This window comes from Dipodomys spectabilis, unplaced genomic scaffold, assembly GCF_019054845.1.
Source record: "Dipodomys spectabilis isolate Male_0828 unplaced genomic scaffold, ASM1905484v1 ptg000297l, whole genome shotgun sequence".
In the NCBI taxonomy this organism is placed as follows: Eukaryota; Metazoa; Chordata; class Mammalia; order Rodentia; family Heteromyidae; genus Dipodomys; species Dipodomys spectabilis.
Window position 1 is genome coordinate 16,423,435 of NW_024870974.1, and position 21,566 is coordinate 16,445,000.

The 21,566-nt window shown below is 35.9% G+C and overlaps 1 protein-coding gene across 1 annotated transcript in view; it reads left to right on the forward strand.

The window, feature by feature from the left end:
- Positions 1-21,566, forward strand: part of Lrba (LPS responsive beige-like anchor protein) — a 443,207-nt gene that overhangs the window by 175,489 nt on the left and 246,152 nt on the right. The window contains 1 exon segment of the mRNA XM_042701880.1: positions 17,990-18,156. Coding sequence (XP_042557814.1) covers positions 17,990-18,156 — 167 coding nt within the window.

Consider the following 21,566-nt stretch of genomic DNA (forward strand, 5'->3'; position numbering starts at 1 on the left):
CTATTTAAGATTTTTTCATACAATAACTTATTTAATTTTCACAATAACCTGAGAGCAAAAGAGTACATTTGGCTTCGTTATACAGACAGAGAAAGGATAGAGAAATTAGTAAATTGCCCTGTAATTTCAACTAAAAAAAACTCCAGATTCTGCTTTTTAAATTATCATGGTATACTGTCATAAAACAGATGTTTAAAAATAATTTCATTACCTTAATGATGAAGAGTGGACTGGAGAAGATAATATAATAAATATTGAGTTCTGTTAAATAGTAGTACCTTTGCAAACTGTCAGTGAGTAAACTTTGGCTTTAGTTAAGAAGTCTGGTTGCTAATACTAAGCAATTTTTTTTAAACTTTATTTTTTTATTTTTGCTTATGTGGTGCTGGGGAACCGAACCCAGGGCCTCATGCATGCAAGGCAAGCGCTCTACCACTGAGCCACCTTCCCAGCCCCAATACTAAGCAATTTTAAGCATCTTTTACTCATTATCTCATTTTTTTCTATACTGGTTACTTAGTACAAATATTTTCTTATGCCATAAGTATAAGTGTTTTAAAGTATTTTTTACATGTCTTGAATGTAAGTGAATTATCTTTATGATGATTGATTTTACTTATTTTTGAAGATGTCAGTCTTACTCTTGTAAATTTCTTTCCCCCTTCATTTTGTTTTTCTTTCTGGGTGGTACTAGGATTTAAACTCAGGTACTTGCTCTTGTTAGGCAAGAGCTATACTACTTGAGCCATGCCCTTAGCCTCCAAGAATGCTATCTGTAAATGCAGTTGAAGTTAGATTGTGATCAGGGGTAAACTCAAGTGTTAAGCCCCTGCCTAGTAGACACCAGCCCTTAGTTCAAACTAGCATATTACTCTCAAAAGATCCCCCCCCCCCCCCCCATGCTCGAAATTGCGTTGTGATTGCATTTGCCTTGATGTTTCATTGAGTTTACCATTCTCTCTGTGTGGTGAAACCTCTGTATAACTATGGAAGGGCCTGCCTTTCTGGGCAAATAACTACATATATTACCACTGATCTGTAATGATTACTAAGATGTTTAAGTAAGGCAATTTTCTACTAATTGGAGAATAGACTAAAATTTTCATTCTTCATGCAGTATTTTTTGTGGTGCTAGGCATTGAACTAGGGTCTTGCATATGCTGGGTAAGTGTTTTACTACTGAGCTATACCCTTAGCTCTCTTTTCCATTTAGAATCTACTGGTGAGGTCTGCTTTTGTGGGAGTATTCAGCTTTCAATCAGAGACAACTGGAACATTAGCTTTACTAACAATGTCAGCTATTTGAGCTGACATGCTGAACTAAGCAGAGACTCAAAGTGTAGCTCTAATAAATAATGGCCCCTTTTTCTACTAATTAATGAGTTTACACATTCCCTCACAATACTGGTATATAAGATAGATTGCTATAGACTGTAAAGTACTTTGTCTCTTACAGCCTTGTTTAGGCTTAAAGTTATTCATGTGTATGTAAAGTATAAGAGTTCACTAATTACCTGAAAAAGAGACGGATAAGGATTGGGCCATTCTTTTTACTTGAGTTTTCTACCAGCAATGAAGAGCTGGGCTAAAACACTTGTTTTTATTATGAATGGCGAGTGGTCTTAAGGTATTTTCTTCATCATTTTAAACTATATATATGTGTATATATATATTGCTTTTTTACCAGTACTTTTGAAAACCTTCTTCTGCTAGCACATAAGTACTTTTGAAAATCTTCTGCTAATAACTATTATAAGTCTAGGACAAGCAGAAAAGGCCAAAAGCTATGTACATATGACCATATAAGATGATGTTAAGTGAAATGAACCCCAAGATAGGGACACAACTTGTTTTTTCTTGCTTGCTATTATTTTTAATGTATCTAAAATGTAGTAAGTGATTTTTTTTGTTTCTCTTGAATGCTCTTCCCCCATGGTATAGCCCCTTTTTTCACCGTATTTGATGTTGGTGTCCTGCATCTTGTATATACATTTTTCTAATTTGGGGAGGGAAAGGGAAATAACAAAATGCTGAAGCAAGGATACAGGATGACCCATTGTAACAATGAGATGTACAAGACACTATGTTGAAAACAAACTTGGGTGGAAGAGGGGAGTTGGGGAAGTGGGAAAGGAGGGATGGTGGGGGAAAACAAAGGAGGAGGTAACAGTGCTCAATAGGAAATGTACTCATTACCTTACTCAAGTCACTGTAACCCCTCTGTACACTGTTTTTACAAGAAAAAACATAAAAAAGAAAACCTGCTAGCACAAAAGTTTGAAAACCTTCTTCTGCTAGCACATATTTATTATCTCAAGCTCTCTTGAGCTTTATCTCTGATTACTCTTTTGAACTCCACAAAGTGTGTGTGTGTGTGTGTGTGTGTGTGTGTGTGTGTGTGTGTGTGTGTGTGTGTGTGTGTGTGTGTGTGTGTGTGTGTGTGTGTGTGTGTGTGTGTGTGTGTGTGTGTGTGTGTGTGTGTGTGTGTGTGTGTGTGTGTGTGTGTGTGTGTGTGTGTGTGATGGGGCTTGAACTTAGGACCTGGGCACTGTCCCTGAACTCTTCCTCAAGGCTAGTGCTCTACCACTTAAGCTGCAGCTCCACTTCCGGTTTCACAAACTGCTGCCCAAGCTGGCATTTTGGATTGTGATCCTGATCTCAGTCTCCTAAATAGCTAAAATTACAGGCATGAGCTACCAGTGCCTGGTATATTTTCACTTGAAATCTCTAAAAGTATGGCTATTTTTTTTTGGAAGAGAATTTCTGTAACTGTCTTTGTTCCATAATATTCTTGATTTTCTCTCATGTGAGTAAATACCTTTCCATCTGCTTTCTTACGAAAGTCACCCACTACTCTTTTTCCACTTAACTCACACTTGGTAATAGTCATCAATCACGTTCTATGGAGTTTCCTCCAAATATATCAGTTATCAGTATTTTTTTTTTATCTCAAAGCCCACATATATAGTCTCAGATATCTGCAGTAATCTTTTATCTGGTTTATTTTTAGGAGAAACAGAGTATAATTAATTCTGAAGCCTATGTTTATGCAGATCTGTAATCTTTCAAACTGCTGCTAACGGTTTATATTTATTTCTCTGATTTTTTCTTTCCTGCTCAGCTCTTCTGTGTGCTTCATGAGTGGAAGAAGGAAACATATCCATAGTGCCTGACATACTGCACATAATGGGTGCTCAGTAGATACTGTTCAATAAACAAATGCTAGTTTTAGTATCAAGTTGGTTCCTCTGATTGAAATTAAGATAGCTGGTTCTCTGTGTAAACCAAAAATATATTATATAGTAGACTTATTTCTGATTTTTCTATTTTGTTTCATTTGACTGTGGTCTATTTTCAATACTAGCACCAAATTATTTCGGCTATTTTAACTTAGTAGCATATTTTGAATTAGATTGAGTGATACCTTCAGCTTCATTGTTTTCATCCAAGATTCCTTTTTCTTTTTTGGGTCTTTGTGATTGCATATGAATTTCAAAACTTGTTTTTCTATTTCTGTGAAGAATGTTATTGAAACTTTGGTAAGAATTGCAAGAAATTTGTGATTGCTGAGGATAGAAAAGATATTTTATAGACAGGATCTTGTTATGTAGTTCAGAATAGATTTGACCTTTTCTCAGCCTTGGAATTGCAGGTGTTCACCACCATCACTGGTTGACCTATTATTTTTTAAAAATCAGTGTAATTCTCCCAATCATGAATACAAAATACCTTTCCATCTATTTGTGTCTCCAAGTTTTTCATCAGTATTTTATAGCTTTCAGTGTGAGTAGTTGTTTATTTTCCTGGTTACATTTATTCCTAAATAGTTTATTGTTTTTGTAGCTCTGTTTTCTTGACTTTTCCCCCCATATACTTCTAGGATTATTTGTCAGTCTTGACAAATTTTATGCCCAGGCTGGCCTGTAAACGTGATTCACCCACTCACTACCTGCTAAGTATCTTGGCTTCAGGCTTGATCCACTACAACTAAAAGAGGGTTTTAAATGTTTTTGCCACAAAGAAATGACAAATAATTATGATACGTTAATTACCTTGATTTGACTATCAAATGTTTATGCATATGAAACATCACATTGTGCCCTATAAGTATATTCAGTTGTTTTTGTTAATTAAAAACTAAGCAAAAAAAAAAAAAAAAAAAAAGGCCATGATAGAATTAATCATTAGTCTGTTACTGACAAGAGTTACAGACCATGGGGCCAAGTGTGGCAGTTAACTCTTATACTTGTAGCTATTTTGGAGACTGAGATAGGAGGATAACAGTTCCATGTCAGCCCTGCTAAGGGGAAAAGAAAAAGCACCTTAGCAAGACCTTATCTTTGCACACATGCTGCTTGTGTGTAATCCCAGCTACTGGGCAGGCAGGCCATGGTCTGAGGCTGGTCCTGGACAAAGATTGTGAGACACTGAAAAGCAACTAAAGGATTTAGTGCATAGCTTATGTAGTAGAATGCTTTCCTAGAAAGAATGAGCCTCCAAGTTCAGTCCCTAGTACTACCAAAACAACAAAAAAACAAAGTCAGTATTGGTTATAACAGTATTTCAAATTGCTGTGATTGGATTGGTGGCTTTCAAATTAAAACTTTACTCCTTGATTGATCCACTAAGTGCTTCTGATGTGGTAGTCATTTGCTCTAATAAATACACTTTACATTAAGAAATTCACCTGGATCCTGGTTAAATCCAGTAACTTACTGCTCTGGGGGCAACTCACCCTTGTGCCTCAGTTTCTGTCCCTAAAAATAGGGAGAAATAGTAACTACATCCTGTCTTTTGGAGAGAGAACAAATGAGTGACTACAAACAAATCATTCAGAATAAAATCTGGTATATAGTATACCCCACCCCTAGTAAGCTATTAAAAAAAAGAAGAAGAAGAAACAAAGAAATTCACCTAGCTAGGCATGGGTGGCTCAACCTTGTAATCCTAGCTACTTATGAGGCTGAGATTTTAAATTGTGGCTTGAAGCCAGATTTTAAATTGTGGGCAGGAAAATCCTTGAGATTTGAGAGTTTTTGTTTTTGTTTTTGCTTTTTGTTGGTTGTGGGGCCTGAACTCTGGGCCTGGGTGCTTTCCCTCAGCTCTTCAGCTCAAGGCTAGCGCTTTACCACTTGAGCCACAGCATTACTTCAGGCTTTTTCTGCTTATGTGGTGCTGAGGAATCCAACCCAGGGCTTCATGCATGCAAGGCGAGCGCTCTACCACTGAGCCATCTTCTCATCCCAAAACTTAAGATTCTTATCTCCAGTTAACCACAAAAGGTCTGAAGTAGAGCTGTAGCTCTAGTAGACTTGCCCCCCAACACTCAGGGACAGTGCCTGGGCCTTTAGTTCAAGCTCCAGGACCAGCACACACACACTCACAAAACCAGAAATTTCAAAGTGTTTGTTAGCTGTGTTCATTGAAGTTCTTTGTGGGTATCCTAGTTTAAAGACCATAGAAGAAGAAGGAAACCCCCTAACCATGTTCTAGTTGTATGCTTTACAACTTAGTTGAATGTTCATCAAACTTCTATGAGTCTTAAATTCATATATGTATATATATTTCATATATATATAAATAAACTGAAACAAAATTAGTTGTGGAGTAAACTTATATACTGTGGTTTACAATACATGATAAACTATGCTAGTGATTGTCATCATCATTATTATTGTAATTACTAGTACAAAATTTAAAGGTCAAAACAAAGTCAGAATCTTTTTTTTTTTTTTTTTGGGGGAGTCTGGTCGTGGGGCCTGAACTCTGGGCCTGGGAACTGTCTTTCAGCTCTTCAGCTCAAGGCTAATGCTCTACCACTTGAGCCACAGCGCCACTTCCGGCTTTTTTCTTTTTGCTTATGTGGTGCTGAGGCATCGAACCCAGGGCCTCAGGCATGCAAGGCAAGCGCTCTACCACTGAGCCACTTTCCCAGCCCCAAAGTCAGAATCTTCAAGACATTTAATGTACATTGAGTAGAAGAGTTTCTGCTAATTTATTATTATGTGTATGTAAACATATATGTACAAACACATACATATTGTACTAGGTATTGGATCTAGGGCCTTGTAGGTGTGAATGCTAGAAACAAGAAATAACCTTCATGTTAGATGTGTTTCAACTTCAATTAAGAAACTCAGATTTCCAGGATTTTTGAAACTTTCCCCTTTCTGTTTTATTTTTCCCATATCTGTTATACAATCTCAATTGGTTTAGAATACAGACAGGAAATCTATTTTCTTCTAAAAACTAGTATTTGTTGGAGCTTTTGAAAAAAAAGTATTTTATTTTCTAGCACGTATTTCACTATAAAGCTATTCAAAGATGAAATAGTTGGCTTATGAAATCATAAGTAGCATCTGTTTAATAGTATTTTTAAACTCAATCTTAAACTATTAGAGATAATACAAAGCAATTGAAATTTCCTTCTGATTTACCAAATTTTCAATTCATTGATACTGTTCTCTTTGTTTTTAAGAATGATTCATTAAGTCCTTTTATTTAAGTCATGAAAAGCATTTCTGCTGACTTTATAGCAGGAGAATAACTGCCGACCCTATATTTATCTCATGATTTCCTCCATCAAAGCATGCAGAAGTGAATTATTGAAAAGATAAAAATAAATTTGTTTGCTTTCTGTCAGAGTTCATATCCACAGCCAACCTTGATAGAAGACCAGAGTGATTTAGACAAGTTTGCTTTGGAGATTCATAACATATGCTTGCTGGACAGAATTGAGTTATCTCTGCTCTGGAGAGTAAGTTATTGTAGCAGGAGCTGACAGAGATGAAGATAACTGAGGGAAATTCAATTACCTTTTAGTGTTTTCTTTCTAATAGGATTCTTAATGTGAAAAAGATCCTTAGATGATGCGCCTGTTACTTGTGAGATTTTCCTTGATACTTGTTTCCAGAATACTGTGAACTTTTAGTTCCAGACCTTCATTAAGTATAAAATAGACAGCTCACTGTTAGGGGTCATTTTGATTGAAAAATATTTTTTATTTTTATTTGATATCATTGGTAATTTGAATAATTATAGACAACCCTCTGTGGTTTTAACCAAGTGTCTATTATTTTTGAATGAGAGTATTTAATACAAGAGAAATGGTTTTTCTTTCTCTCAAGTGACCTTTCTGGAATTAAATTTAGCTTCCAGTGTTGATGTATTTTTGCTTCTGACTAATTATCTGACATCAGGTCTTGGCTTGTTTAAATGCTGTCAGAATTCTCAGGCTTCTGTTTGTATTCTTGCCTTCTCATTCTGTCAGATTTCTCTGTCTAAAATGCTCTCATTATTTCCTCCCTTCCTTTCACTTTTCAGGGTCTTGCAAAATGACTTTTGAATTTTCATCTCCAATCTTAGAAAAAATATGCTAAAATTACTCTCTTCAATACATTAATGACCTAATTTTGCTATTCAGTAATGCTTCTTCACTTCCCTTGTGATCTTTAGTGTTTGACATTGAATTTTGAATTTTTTGCTTGACTTTTTTAAATAATATTTTTATGAATTAACTTATTTTTACTAGTTTTCTTTTAGTTTCATTGCCTTGCTCCATTTCTTCTTTTATGGAAAAGTATAGGCCTTAAGTCCCAAATTGTGGGACCAAGCAGGGTAAAAAATTCTTAAGGACTTGGCTCAACCAATAAAAAGCTGGACATGGTACACATCCTGTCATCCTAGTTGTGTGGAAATATAAGTTGGAGGATTATAGATCTAGGCTAGCCTGAACACAACTAGATTACTCTTTTGAGAAATAGCTTAAGTGCTAGAATGTTTATCTAGCTTTATTTTATTTTAGTTTTTGGTATTGGGTTTGAACTCAGGGCCTCATACTTGTTAAACAGATACTCTACCACTTGAATCACTCTGCTAACCTCTTTTTGCATTATTTTTAAAAATTACGATGGTTGTTGTTACTAAGTTAGTCGTACAAAGGGTTTACAATTCTGTAAGTCAGGCCATGAGTTCAAAGGTCCTTGATCAGTGTCACCCTTTCTTCATTCTTCCCATTTCTCCCTTCTCATCCCTACCCTCAAGTAGATAGTTCTTTTTTTCTTTCATTTTTTTTTTCTTGTGAAAATTACATGGGCAAGATAATGAGTACATTTCTTAAGATAGTTCATTTTTTAACATAATGTACATAAGTATAATAACTATATTTGTTCACCTTTCCTCTCTCCATTCTGCATTGGATATGTTTGAGCTAGAGTCTTGCTTTATGCCTGGACAGTGTTCCTACTATTTGTGCCTCACTCCTGTGTCTCTTGGATGACAGGCATAAGCTCTCTACATGTTCAGCCAATTTGCTTCCTCTGTAAGTTTAGGATACAGTTCATCTATGTGCCCAGCATTAGTTGAGGTTGAGTCTGTTGAATTTTTGCCCAGGATGACTTTGAACTGTAATCCCCAGCTTTCACCCACAGGTAACTAGGATTACAGGCTTGTGGAGCTGTGCCTATATCAGAGTTTTTCTTATTAAACTTTTTGAGTAAACTTGTAACTAGGCAATATTGTAGAGTAGTTTTTCCCTCTGCATTTTCTGTGTAGTTTATTGGAGATGAGTTTGCCCTGCCCGAGCTGGCTCCAAACCACAGTCCTCAAATCTGAACCTCCTGAGTAGCTAGGATTACAGACGTGACCCACTGGTGCCTGGCTGTACAGTATTTTTTTTTTAATGTTACTGTAAAGGTGATATACAGAGGGGTTACCATTTTTTAAGTCAGGTTGGACAGTAATTTTAAATGGAACTCCTTTATGCTTTCCTGTTTATATTTTCTTTATTTTTCTCTCTTCTGTTATTTTCTCCTTTTTCCTTAGAAACTGGGAAAAAGGAATGGCCAACTCAACTTTTCTGATGTCAAGAATGATGTGAACCTTTTCCCACAATAGTTCTGCATTAATGCTTAATGCACCCCTTTGAGTTGCCACATTCCTTTGTGAACCCTTTGCATTGAACACTTTTGTCATTTAGTAAAGAGATGATGGATAATAGATTTTTAGGCAACATAGCATGATGGCAGAGCATTAAAGTGATGTCATCTCAGCTTTGTGTCTACTAACATTGTGGTTTTGTACATTTTTCTTAACCTCTTTATTTATATTCCTCCTTGATAGGGAAAGAACAAGGAAATAGTAACTTGATTATGTATAAATATATATTTGAATCATAGGGTTCTTTCCCTCATTGTAGTAGATGAGTTATTATTCTAGTATTTTATCTTTTTCATGGTTACAACAAATTTATCTTTAGCCAATACTGTAGTTTAGCATAAATTTTCCTTTCGGATAATGTTCTGTGTTAAACTACCTGTCATTTATTACACTATGTGAGATAAAACATGATGGTCCCCTTTACATCAGGGTAGTAATGATATTTGCTAGTAATTAGTTACCTTTTCAGGTCTAACAATTTTTAAAAATATGATATCCCCTTTACTCTGGGTTGTACTAATATTTAATGAGGGAACATTTTTTTCCATGTGAATTTTTGGGGCCAAGCAGAACTTCTAGATCTCAGTCAACCTGAGTAGTGCTGCTGGTTAGGGAGAGGTCAGTGCTCTGGAGAATGCCTCTGTGGCATATCATTTTTTTTTTTTTTTTTGGTCGGTCTTGGGGCTTGAACTCTGGGCTTGGGCGCTGTTCCTGTGCTCTTCAGCTCAAGGGGAGTGCTCTACCGCTTGAGCCACAGTACTACTTCCAGCTTTTAGTGGTTTATTGGACATAATAGTCTCATGGACTTTCCTGCCCAGGCTGGCTTTGAACCATGGTGCTCAGATCTCAGCCTCCTGAGTAGCTAGGATTACAGGCGTGAGCCACCGGCGCCCGCTGGCATATCATTTAGCTGGCACTCCAGGCAGTAGCTTGCTTTACTTTGTTGCCCTTTTGTCCTTCGCAAGTCTCTCAATGATAGAAGGGTATCACATGCAGACACGAAAAGAAAGACATGATACCAGTTTTTGTATCTCCTAGGATTTATAGGACCAAAGCATCCGTACCTCCATGGACCTTGTACTTCTCTGCCCACCTTTCTCTTTGCTGTATCTCAATGCCTAGCTCAGGTTCCTCACAACAAGTGTTCCTTTGATCATGTTTACTGTGGAGTTGAGGCCCAGCTGTTTGCAGTCCCTGGGGAAAGATGCTGGATTCTTCCTTAGATCCAGTTAGCTTGTCCTGCCTCAGGTTGATTGATTGTGACCTGGAATTGTCAAGACAGTTTTCATCCTCAGTCTTCTGTGTAATATTTGAACAAATTATTTTGAAACTTGTCAAGGGTATATACAAAGCAGTCACAAATTTTAGAGCCATTTATGAAACTAAAGGAGCTATCATTGGTAGGGGAAAGGAAGTCCACTTAAAGGTGGACTTAAAGGTGAATGTTCTTCTGTTTAAAAATTTTAAATGGAAGTTCCCTAGCTCCAAAAACAGCTATATTGGTGGACATGTCATAAAATCAGGGAAGCTTGAAAAAGCAGAAGGTTTATAGCACAGGGAATGATGGTGCCATAGTAGCCACTCATGGTGATGACACAAAGGTGTAATCCCAGAACTCTGGAGGATTTGGCAGAAGGATCCAGAGTTCCAGATAGCCCGGGTTACATAATAAGGCCTTGCCTCAAAAAAAGGAAAAAAAAGATTACATGCCTATGGGTATTGTTGACATTGTTGATCAAACCCTAATAGAAAATATATTCTTGATATCAAAACCATCTCTCTTAATGCTGTTGAGAAGCCTTGTGAAGAAAGAGCCATGTTCCTCCTGGATGAGTGAGTCCTTTCACTTTTTAAGTTTGTAATTTATGATAACTCCTGACAATCTTAAATAAACTAGATCTTTTATGAGTGTAGACATTGCTTCTTTAATTTAATTCATCTATAATGAATGTAAGATGTCAATATTACATGCAGGCAATATTTTAATCATTCCCTGTATGTTCTTAGTTTTGTCCTCCTGAAAAACTTATTACATTATCTCCTTTGTTATGTGCGGAAACCAAGGCACGGAGGTTTATGTAACTCGATGAAGCATCCATGTGTCATGCCAAGAGTTAAAGTTACTTGGCCCTACATTTTGTGCTCTTAACTACAGTGCTATGTTTGTTTGTTTTTAATTTGAATTACTGTTTTCTTTTTGCTTTCGATTTTAGTCCTTCTTGAACAGTTTTTCTCTCTTTTGGCAGCACTGTGTTTTGATAAAGCTTTGTACTTGCTAGGCTAGTGCTGCATCAGTTGAGCCACATTCCCAGCCCTTTTTGCTTTATTGTTTTAGATAGGGTCCCATACCTTTTGCCTGGGCAATCCTGGACTCAATCCTCCTACTTAGGCCTCCTGTATAGCTGGGGTTATAGACGTGTACCACCACATCCAGCTTGTTCATTGAGATAGGGGTTCTCACTAACATGTTGTTGATGCTGGCTTTAAACTTCCTGATTGTAAACTTGAGATCTTAAAACCAGCTTTAGACTTCCTTGAACTACTTTTGTTTGGAATATAAATAGAAGATTTACCTATTTGTTATAGTAAATATATTTAATCATTTACCTGAGACCTTACTAAGAGACTTTAATATGCTTTAAAATAACATTTTATGATATTAAAATCTTATTTGGATTAAATCCTATCCATTGTTAAAATTCTGTGTTAATTTTATCACACATGGGTACTTTTATTTACGGAGCAGATGTATGCATTATGTGGGCATGATGGGAAGATTCAGCTTCTTAGAAAAGTATGTAGGTATTTACATAAGAGTTTTATTGTTGAAAGTGTGAGAAAAACAATGGGGGATACGGGGGAGAGGTAACAGTGTTTTACTGCCTTACATATGTAACTGTAACCCCTCTGTACATACATCACATGACAATAAAATTAAATTAAAAGAAGAATTCTATTGTTAGTAAGTATTCTAATGATGTAATGGAAATAATTAAAAACAATACTATGTGTAAATTGACACATGTCAAATGGAACTTAGAGTTGCCTATGTCTACTAATATTATATAAAGCATTTTAGAACAAGATTTTAGTTGTAGGGTGGAAGGGAGGAGATGGGGCGGTGGGAAGGAAAGGGATGTAGGGGAAAAACAAAGGAGGGGGTAACAATGCCCGATAGGAAATGGACTCATTACCTTGCTCATGTAACTCTAACCCCTCTGTACAGTATCTTTACAATAAAAAAATATATATTTTAAAAAACATTCCAGATGAAATGAATTAATTTTAAAAAAAGAACAAGATTTTAGTATCAGAAGCCCAAAATAAAGGATTAAAATATATATTAATCTTGGAATCACTTAAAATTATTGACGACTGCAGTTTGTAGCGATAAGGCCTTAACACATTGCATGTAGTTCATTAAAACGAGGAGAAATGGAATTGATACTTTGATAAGTGGTCTGCCTGTTTCAACCTTGAATGCTATTATGGGTTGGGAATGGGAGGAGGATGGTGCTATATCTGTTTCATTGGCTCAGGCTTTTTCATGCTGAGAGAAATCAATACTTGGAGGTGTTGCATGACAGAGAAATCACTTCAGAATTAAAGGTAGCTGTCACATTGTCATTGGCTGACTTTTGTTCACTATGGAGGTTTTTAAGTTTTCATTTTTCTAAGTCTTTTTCAGGACTCTATCAAAGGTTTCTGTAGATAACATTAAGCCATTTTTTAAAATACATTTTTTATTGTAAAAATACTGTACAGAGGGGTTACAGTTACGTGAGCAAGGTAATGAGTCTATTTCCTATCAAGCATTGTTTCTTCCTCCTTTGTTTTTTCCCTACCATCCCTTTCCTCCCACCTCCAAAAGATTAGACTTTAAACCTGAGGTAAAGGATCAAGTACAAACACCTCTAAAAGTGAAGTACTGAAATGTTTCTTCATTCGTTGTCCCTTAGGTGATTTCCTTTTTCAGTGAGACATTGAACTTAGTTGTTTCCTTTTTAATTTTTGCCAGAGTCCAGGACTGGAACTTAGGTATCTGGTGCTTGCTTCCACTCACTAGCTAGCCACACCACCAATCAAGATATGGGACTTATAGTGGAAATGATTTTAGTCATATTGATGAGTACTCCACTTGGGAGTGAACTTTTATGTTTATGACTGGTGCTCTACATCTTAAGCTTGCCTCCAGCCTTTCTTTTTGATGTGTAATTAGAGATAGAGACTGGAACTTTTCTTCCCTGGTGGCTTTCGAACTGCAGTCCTCTGACTGCAGCCTCCTGACTAGCAAGAATTACAGAAATGAGTCACTCACTGGTGCCTGGCTTTCCTATTTACTTCTTAAATTTTCTTCTTCTTCTTCTTCTTCTTTTTTTTCCCAGTATTTGAGTGCTGGTAGCTCACATCTGTAATCCTAGCTGCTCAGTAAGCTGAGATCTGAGGTCTGAAGATTTGAACCTAGCCTGGGTAGGCAAATTTGTGACTCTTACCGCCTATTTACCAACAATAAATAGGGTGCTCAGTGGTAGAGCACCAGCCTTGAGCAACGGAGCTAAGGGATTACATTGCCCAAGCTCTGAATTCAAATCTCAAAACCATCATCAAAAAAATTTTTTAAGTAAACTTTCTTGACACAGAGTTTACATGTAATCAAATGTACCTACTTTCTGGATACACAGTTTATGTATGTATGTATGTATGTATGTATGTATGTATGTATGTATTTATTTATTTATTTATGTTTGCATTTTAGGAATTGTAACTTAGCCTCAAACTTTTAGGCAGGTACATCATAACTTGAGCTACTCTCCTCTCCTCTTACCTTTTTTGCTTTAGCATATTTTTCAGGGTCTCAACGGTTTTGCCTGGGAATGATTTCAGACTGTAATCCTCTTACCATTTGTGGCTTCTTTTGTAATAAAAGTTACAATACTGATAAATATATCACAAAATAATGCCAACTTATCACAGATTCCCTGAACTTTATATTGTATTAGACATTCACTATAGTACATAGAAGAAATAATGACAAGACAAAAGGAGTGGAAAAAGAGACTATTAAAATAGGTAAAAAAAATAGGTAAATGTAGATTTTTTTTTTTTTTACATATTTTCTATGTAAGGAAATGAGCAGAAGCCACATATACAAGGATCTGTGAATAACTTGTATTTGACCTCAAAACAATCATTCCTCACCTGCACCTGACTTCGAATGATAGAATTAATTACTGGTATTTAATAGGAGCATCTTCAAATTATGTTACCAGATATTTCAAAAAATAGTTACAAGTTCATTATATCTTTAAGAAACATTCTTGTTTGGTTTCCTTGTATCATGTTTTAAGGTCAAATGTGACTGTAATGTTCTACAAAGAGACAGAGATTAATAATCAGCAAAGAATAGTCTTTTAATGTGATTTATATCTATAGATTTTATGTCAGATATGAAAAGTTGCTGTTCAAATTGTAAAGGAGGATCCATTAAAGAACACTTTAAACCATTTTACTGTGTAGTTTACCTTGAGCCCTTGTTTTTAGAATTATGCCTTTTTAAGTAATTTCAGTAGCTTTTCAAATGTTTATAAAATATAACTTGATTCAGTTAAATTATCCTACTACTAATGGAATGAAAATAATAGGTTATTCTATATCTACTAAGTGCTTTCTATACTGAAGACATGATACTTTAGGGGATTACAGCTAACGGTGGTTTTTCCAAATTCCCTCAATCATATAAATTGCCTCTTCTTAGGTAAAGTTAGAAAAAGACAATATGGACACAGTAGGAAATGTTGGAAGTAAAAATATTGATCTGTCTTTCTGTACTGTTTCTTCAGTGAATAATTGGAAGGTCACTTATTGAATGCTTCTTAGCTCTTATAAGAATCTTTTTAAAAAAATCACCTATCAAGTAATATTGTTCTTACAATGGAATAATTTTCTACTTATCACTATATAAGCTATTTTTTTCAGATAAGTTAAAATCATTTTCCTTCTTTGGTTATTGAAATCATATTTTTACCAAATTGTACTCTGCTGTAGATACAGCATAACATTTGCATTTGGTTTGGTCTACTTGCTAATGTGACTTATTTTTTCACTTCAATATTTAGGCTACATAAAATAGTTTTTCTTACCAATTTTTGTCTCTCTGAGGTTATAGTTAAGCACTTTCAATTATTCTCTCAGAGGGCTGCCCAAATCTTTAAATTGGCAATCTAATAATACATTAGTAATCGATTAATAATTAATAGTTTATTTAACTATAGAATCCCCTCATTTGGCAGATGAGGTAGTGGCCCAGGAGATATTAGCAAAAATAGTGTAGTTGTTGCTTCTCAACATTCTATTCATTCAAAGAACATTATGATTCCTGGTGACATTTTCTGTCCTCACTCTACATTTCAGAATTGCTTCAATCTATTGTTTTTTCTACTGTTTTTTTTTTTTTAAATTTAGATTACATACTGTATTGCTCTTACTCTGCTGAAATTGATCCATATTTTCATTCTTGCCTGTGCTTTTAAGGTTCATTTTGTTCCCACCTAAAATAATGTAACTTTTCAAATTTCTCCATTATTAAATTCTGTTTTTTTCCTTATATAGTATATTGCACACAATAAGATTACTTGATTTCTTATGCAGATACATGTACATCACATCTGTTGAATTGCTTTTATATGTATCATATAGGAACAATAGCTACATTTTTTTCCTTTTTTTTTTTTTTTGTCAGTCATGGGGCTTGAACTCTGGGCCTGGGTGCTGTCCCTCAGCTCTTCAGCCCAAGGCTAGCGCTCTACCACTTGAGCTACCACACCACTTCTGGTTTTCTGGTGGTTTATTGGAGATAAGAGTCTCCTGGCCTTTCCTGCTTGGGCTGGCTTTGAACCTCAATCCTCAGATCTCAGCCTCCTGAGTAGCTAGGATTACAGGCATGAGCCACAGGCGCCCGGCTAGCTACATTTCTAATATCAAATATAAACTTCATATCAGAAGAGGCGTGTGTGTGTGTGTGTGTGTGTGTGTGTGTGCGCGCGCGCGCGCGCGCGCGTGCGTGCGCACATTTGTGAGTTTATGAAGTTAAGACCAATAGCTCTGATAAGGGTCAATTTTACATTGTCTTTTTATTTTATTTTTTTCCTTCTAGTCCTGAGGCTTGAACTCAGGATGTTGGCATTGTCCCTTAGCTTTTTTATTTTTATTTTTTTAAATAAAAGCTAGTATTCTTCCACTTGAGCTACATTTCCACTTGCAACTTTTTGATGACTAATTGGAGATAAGAGTTTCATGGTCTTTCCTACCTGGCTTGGTTCTGAACTGTGATCCTCAGATCTCAGCCTCCTGAGTAGCTAGGGTTATAGGCATGACCAACAGATATGCATGTCATCTTTATTTTTTGAAACATTGTATTCACTCAGGCATCAAAAATGTGATGCCAGAAGTGCCTAAATTCCTAAAGGAACGAAACAAACACTTTGAAATATGGTGTTATATTTGCGTATTACTAAGGATTTCTAAGATGTTTTTGGCAAGGTGACATCTAAGCTAGTACTTTTTTTCCCCTTTGTTTTGTGGTGTGAGGACTGACCTCTGGGCTTTTTGCTTACTAGGAAGGCACATGCTACTTGATCCATGCCTGCAAGTCTCTTTCCACCTTTGTTTTTTCTAAGATCTTGTGTGTGTGTGTGCCTGTGTGCCTGCGTGTATGTGTACATGTGCTGTGTGAGCATGTGTACACACACATGCCAGTAATGGAGCTTGATGGTGTACAAGAGCCTTAATTCTTGTTTGATGTTTATGCTCCCCACTAGTGTACTACCACTTAAACTATACTTTCTGTTTAAGGTCTCACCGTTTCTGTCTGGGCTAACCTGGACTGTAGTCCTCTTAATTATGCTTCCTGTTGTCTGTGGGAATGACCAGTTCTCGGCTCTCTGCTCAGCTATTGGTGGACATGGCGCCTCTTGAAATTTATGTCAGACTACTCCTCATCTTTAGTTCCCAGATCCCCACTTCTCAAGCAGCTAGTATTACAGTCTTGAACCACTGTGTCTGGCTAATGGCCTAAGCTAATACTTTTCAAACTTTAGTACTTTTCAAAGTAACTGGATTTTACTAAAACCTAGATACTAATTGAATAGATCTGATCCATTTTTAGCCTAGCAGATGATTCTAGTGCTGCTGGTCCTTTTTCCATAGCTAGAATTTGAAAACCAAATTCTTCATTTTCAAATAATGTTGATAATTCTATTTTCGATGGTAGACTACTTTTGTCTATTTTTGGAGTTTTTGCAGTGGCTTCATAACTTGTCTCCTCACATCACTTATATTGTTTCATTACACTCTACTCTTAAGAGTGATCATTTTAATAGGTAAATGTATTCATCATTGCACTGTTTAAAACCTTTTACTGTACACTATGTTGAAAATGAACTTTACAACTTGGCAGGGGGTCAGGGAAGAGTTAGGGAGATAAGGAGGGAAGGGATGGTAGGGGAAAAGCAAAGGAGGAGATAACAATGCTCAATAGGAAATGTACTCATTACCTTATTCATATAATTGTAACCCCTCTGTACAAAATCTTTACAATAAAAAATATGTACTAAAACACTTTTACTGTTACCCTTTGCATTTGAATAAAAACTAAACTCACAGTAATTATGTATTACACGTGATGCAGTTCTCTCTAATTTCACCTGATTATTCCCCTTATTCACTATATTTCAGATTCCTGGTAATCTGCTGGGTCTTTCTCTCTGTTTACAAGACTGGCTATTTCTCTTTGTTCAGAGCTCCTCTTAAGTGTTAACAACTTCCAGGTGTATCTTATGAGTGACTTTAGAGAAGTAAATTCTTAGATGATATTGTAACAAAGATATCAGATTCCTAAGTTGTATTCTTAATTTAATGAGAGACTATAAAAGTAGCTTTAAAAGTTTGTATCTATTTGAGTCATACTAAAGATCATTTCCTGATTCAGTTTTAAGTTAATACACCCTCAAAATTTATAATGTTAATAATTATTTCTTCTTTTTTTCTATTCAAGTCATTGTGTGCTCAGTATTCTGCAGACAAACGAGAAGAGGAGAAGGTGTGTGATCACTTGATTAGAGCAGCTAAGTATCGAGACCATGTGACAGCAACTCAGCTAATCCAGAAAATGATCAACATTCTCACAGACAAGCATGGGGCCTGGGGAAATTCTGCAGTGAGGTAAAGGACACTCTTAGGTTTTCCTTCATTTTCTATAGATGGCTGGGTTTAGATAATGTCTGAATATTTTTAAGGCAAGATGAAGAACTGAATAATTGCTTTCACATTTTATCATCTATGAAATTAAAGCAAAGGGGGAAGAGAAAATCAGTACAGATAACCCATGACTCCTTCTAGATATATTACTTTCCTCAGCTACTTCTAAAAGAAACATTGCTCAGATATACTTATTCATTTTGAAGGGAAGTATTAAGAGAAGCACTTAAAATAGTTTGTTAGCTGCACTTAAAGAATTACTCCAAAAATGGTATTATTTTTAAAAAAAAGCTATTCCTGTTGGGTGCTGGTGGCTCATGCCTGTAGTCTTAACTACTCAAGAGGCTGAGGTGTGAGGATTTCAGTTTGAAGCCAGCCCCAGAAGGAAAGTCTTTAAGACTCTTATCTCCAATTAGCCACCAGAAAACTGAAAATGGCAATGTGGCTCCAAGTGGTAGAGTACTACCCCTGAGCAAAAGGAGTTCAGGGACAGTGCTCAGGTCCCAAGTTCAAACCACCATGACCAACACCCCTACCAAAAAAAACCAGAAATGAAAAACTATTCTCTAATGTACTTTTGAATAAGAACTTTTAAGTTTTTAATGTAAATTTGGAAGAAATAAAAAAATATAGTTTTCTTGAATTCTGTCTCAAATTGTAGGAGTATGATGATACAATTTGTTCAGGGTGTTTATCTCTTAAGACACCTGAACTGAACAGACTATTTCTTAATTCTGCTTTCTAGAAACAAAATAATTATTCTTTTTTTGGTGCCAGTCCTGCGGCTTGAACTGAGCACCGGGGCTTTTGTGCTCAAAGCTAGTGCTCTAGCACTTGAGCCAAAGCTCCTTTTCCAGCTTTTTGTTGGTTAATTACAGATTAGAATCTCTTGGATTTTTCATGCTTGAGCTAGCTTTGAACTATTCGCCTCAGATCTCAGCTTCCTGAGTAGCTAGGATTACAGATACCAGTCATTGGTGCCTGGCTTCAATTACTTTTTAAGACTATAATTTTTAAGAAGCAAATTATAAAATTAATTCTCTCTGAAATATTTTATGGCATACATCTCAGAAGCATACTTTTATTTTTTCATATTGTTAATGTAAAAAGTTTTATATACTCCCAGTAGAAGAAAACATTAATTCTTCATTTTCATGCAATTTTCTATAGAAGACATTAGTTGTAAAATGTGCATTGTGTAAGTTTAATTTGCTTACATCTGTGTTTAGTCAACTTAAGCATCTCATATACATAAAATTCTAAATTAGAAAATTTCCTGTAAAAGTAAGTTTTTCTTTTAAAAGTTAGCATTAAAAATTTGCTAGAAGATCCTTATAATAGTTTTAAATATATAAGTGTTCATTAATTATAAAAAGGAGATATATTGATGATACTCATTGTGAAGCATATTTATCTGTAATGAATTATGTTGCTTGGTATATAGGTTTGAGTTTTAGGTGTTGTACGTCAGTTACTTGAGGCTGAAAACCCCCCAAGAATAAAGATGGGAGCATAGGGCTGGGAAGGTGGCTCAATGGTAGAGTGCTTGCCTTGCATGCATGAGGCCCTGGGTTCGATTCCTCAGCACCATATAAGCAGAAAAAGCCAGAAGTGGCGCTGTGGCTCAAGTGGTAGAGTGCTAGCCTTGAGCTGAAGAGCTGAGGGACAGCGCCCAGGCCGAGAGCTCAGGCCCCATGACTGGCAAAAAAAAAAAAAAAAGGGAGCATATTTTTAAAAATCATATTCCAGTTCATCTCAGATGTGGTAGTGGTTTGGAATGACAGTGCATTACTGGGTCACTCGTTTGGTGGCTTTTCTTACAACACCCAGAAGCCTATAAGAGAGGATGAAGAATAAGAGAGGAAAGTGAGATGGAGGAGGAAGAGGCGAGAGGGAGAAAGAGAAGAGAAGGGAGAGGAAGAGATTTAGACTTGGTGATGTTTTAATACTAAAGCCTTGATGTGGTTCTTCTGACATTAGGTACTAAATAACTTTACCATTTTATTTTGATGCACAATGCCTGACACACAGTAGGAGCTCAATAGGTACATGTGTAGGTTTTTAAGTTAGTTTTTCACCTGAAAGGAGTTTTAGTTTTTTTTTTTTTTTAAATAAAATTCCTTTAGGTAACATGCCATATGTCTTAAGGGTCTTCCTTCCTTCCTTCCTTCCTTCCTTCCTTCCTTCCTTCCTTCCTTCCTTCCTTCCTTCCTTCCTTCCTTCCTTCCTTCCTTCCTTCCTTCCTTCCTTCCTTTCTTCCTTTCTTTCTTTCCTTTCTTTTCTTTCTTTCGTCGGTTGTGGGGCTTGAACTCTGGGCTTGGGCACGTCCCTGCGCTCTTCAGCTCAAGGTGAGCGCTCTACCATTGGAGCCACAGCGCCACTTCCAAGGGTCTTTCTTATAAGGTCAGAATTCTTTCTAGTGGTAGCTGTACCTTTTTCAGAGCATAATATACCTTTGAATATGTTTTTCTACAGTGTTTTTGTTGTAATAAAATAACTTGAAAAAGGAAAAGGATTGTGAAATTTATTTACCTGAAATCATTATACTGTAATGGAGTTGTTACCCTATAGAGTCAGAAATTATTGAAGTAAATTCTGAAATTTTAATATTTCTAAAAATTAATGGAAATATATTTTCTTCCCAAATAAGAATAGCTGGCATTTTTCTTTTGCTTTCTTCTGTCTTCATTTTTTAAAATTCAGAGCAGCAAGAAAGAATATGTCATTAAGAAGAAAATTAATAGCAAATTGATATTTTTCTCTCTGGACACTTCATAACTTCTGTTTTGTTAAACACAGCACAGAGCATACCACATTTCCTCCATGTTGATATTCTTTTGTCTGTGTATTTAGATCTGTGTCACATTAAGCTGTTGCTTGTATAGAACACCTGATTGTTCTCTAATGCCTTTTATCAGTACTCTTAGAATAGTCAGTTTTAGGATTAATTCTCATTGCAGTGAATTTGCAGATCTGAATGCTCCTTTTTAGGGGCTGGCTAAAGAAAACATGAACTAGCTCACCATTCTTTGACAGTGGTTAACTATTCTCTGTTTCCCCTTGTATGATCCTTGCATAATCAGCTTGTAAATTATGGACATGGTTGTAATAGATGGGAATAACACAGTGTACTTTGTTCTTCACTTAGCATAATTCTAGAAAACATAAATGGCATTAGGGAGAAATCAGAGTCATGCTGTAGCTGTAATGCATTTAACTATCCTAAGCCTGTTAAAAGAAATATGCACAATGAGCAAAATTCTAGTAGAGGATTAGATTATTTTAGGTATAATTTCTTTGTGTATTTTCTAAAGAATTATAGTAGCATTTTGTCTTTCAAATTTCATTTGTGGCTTTTTTTTTTTTTTAAATTT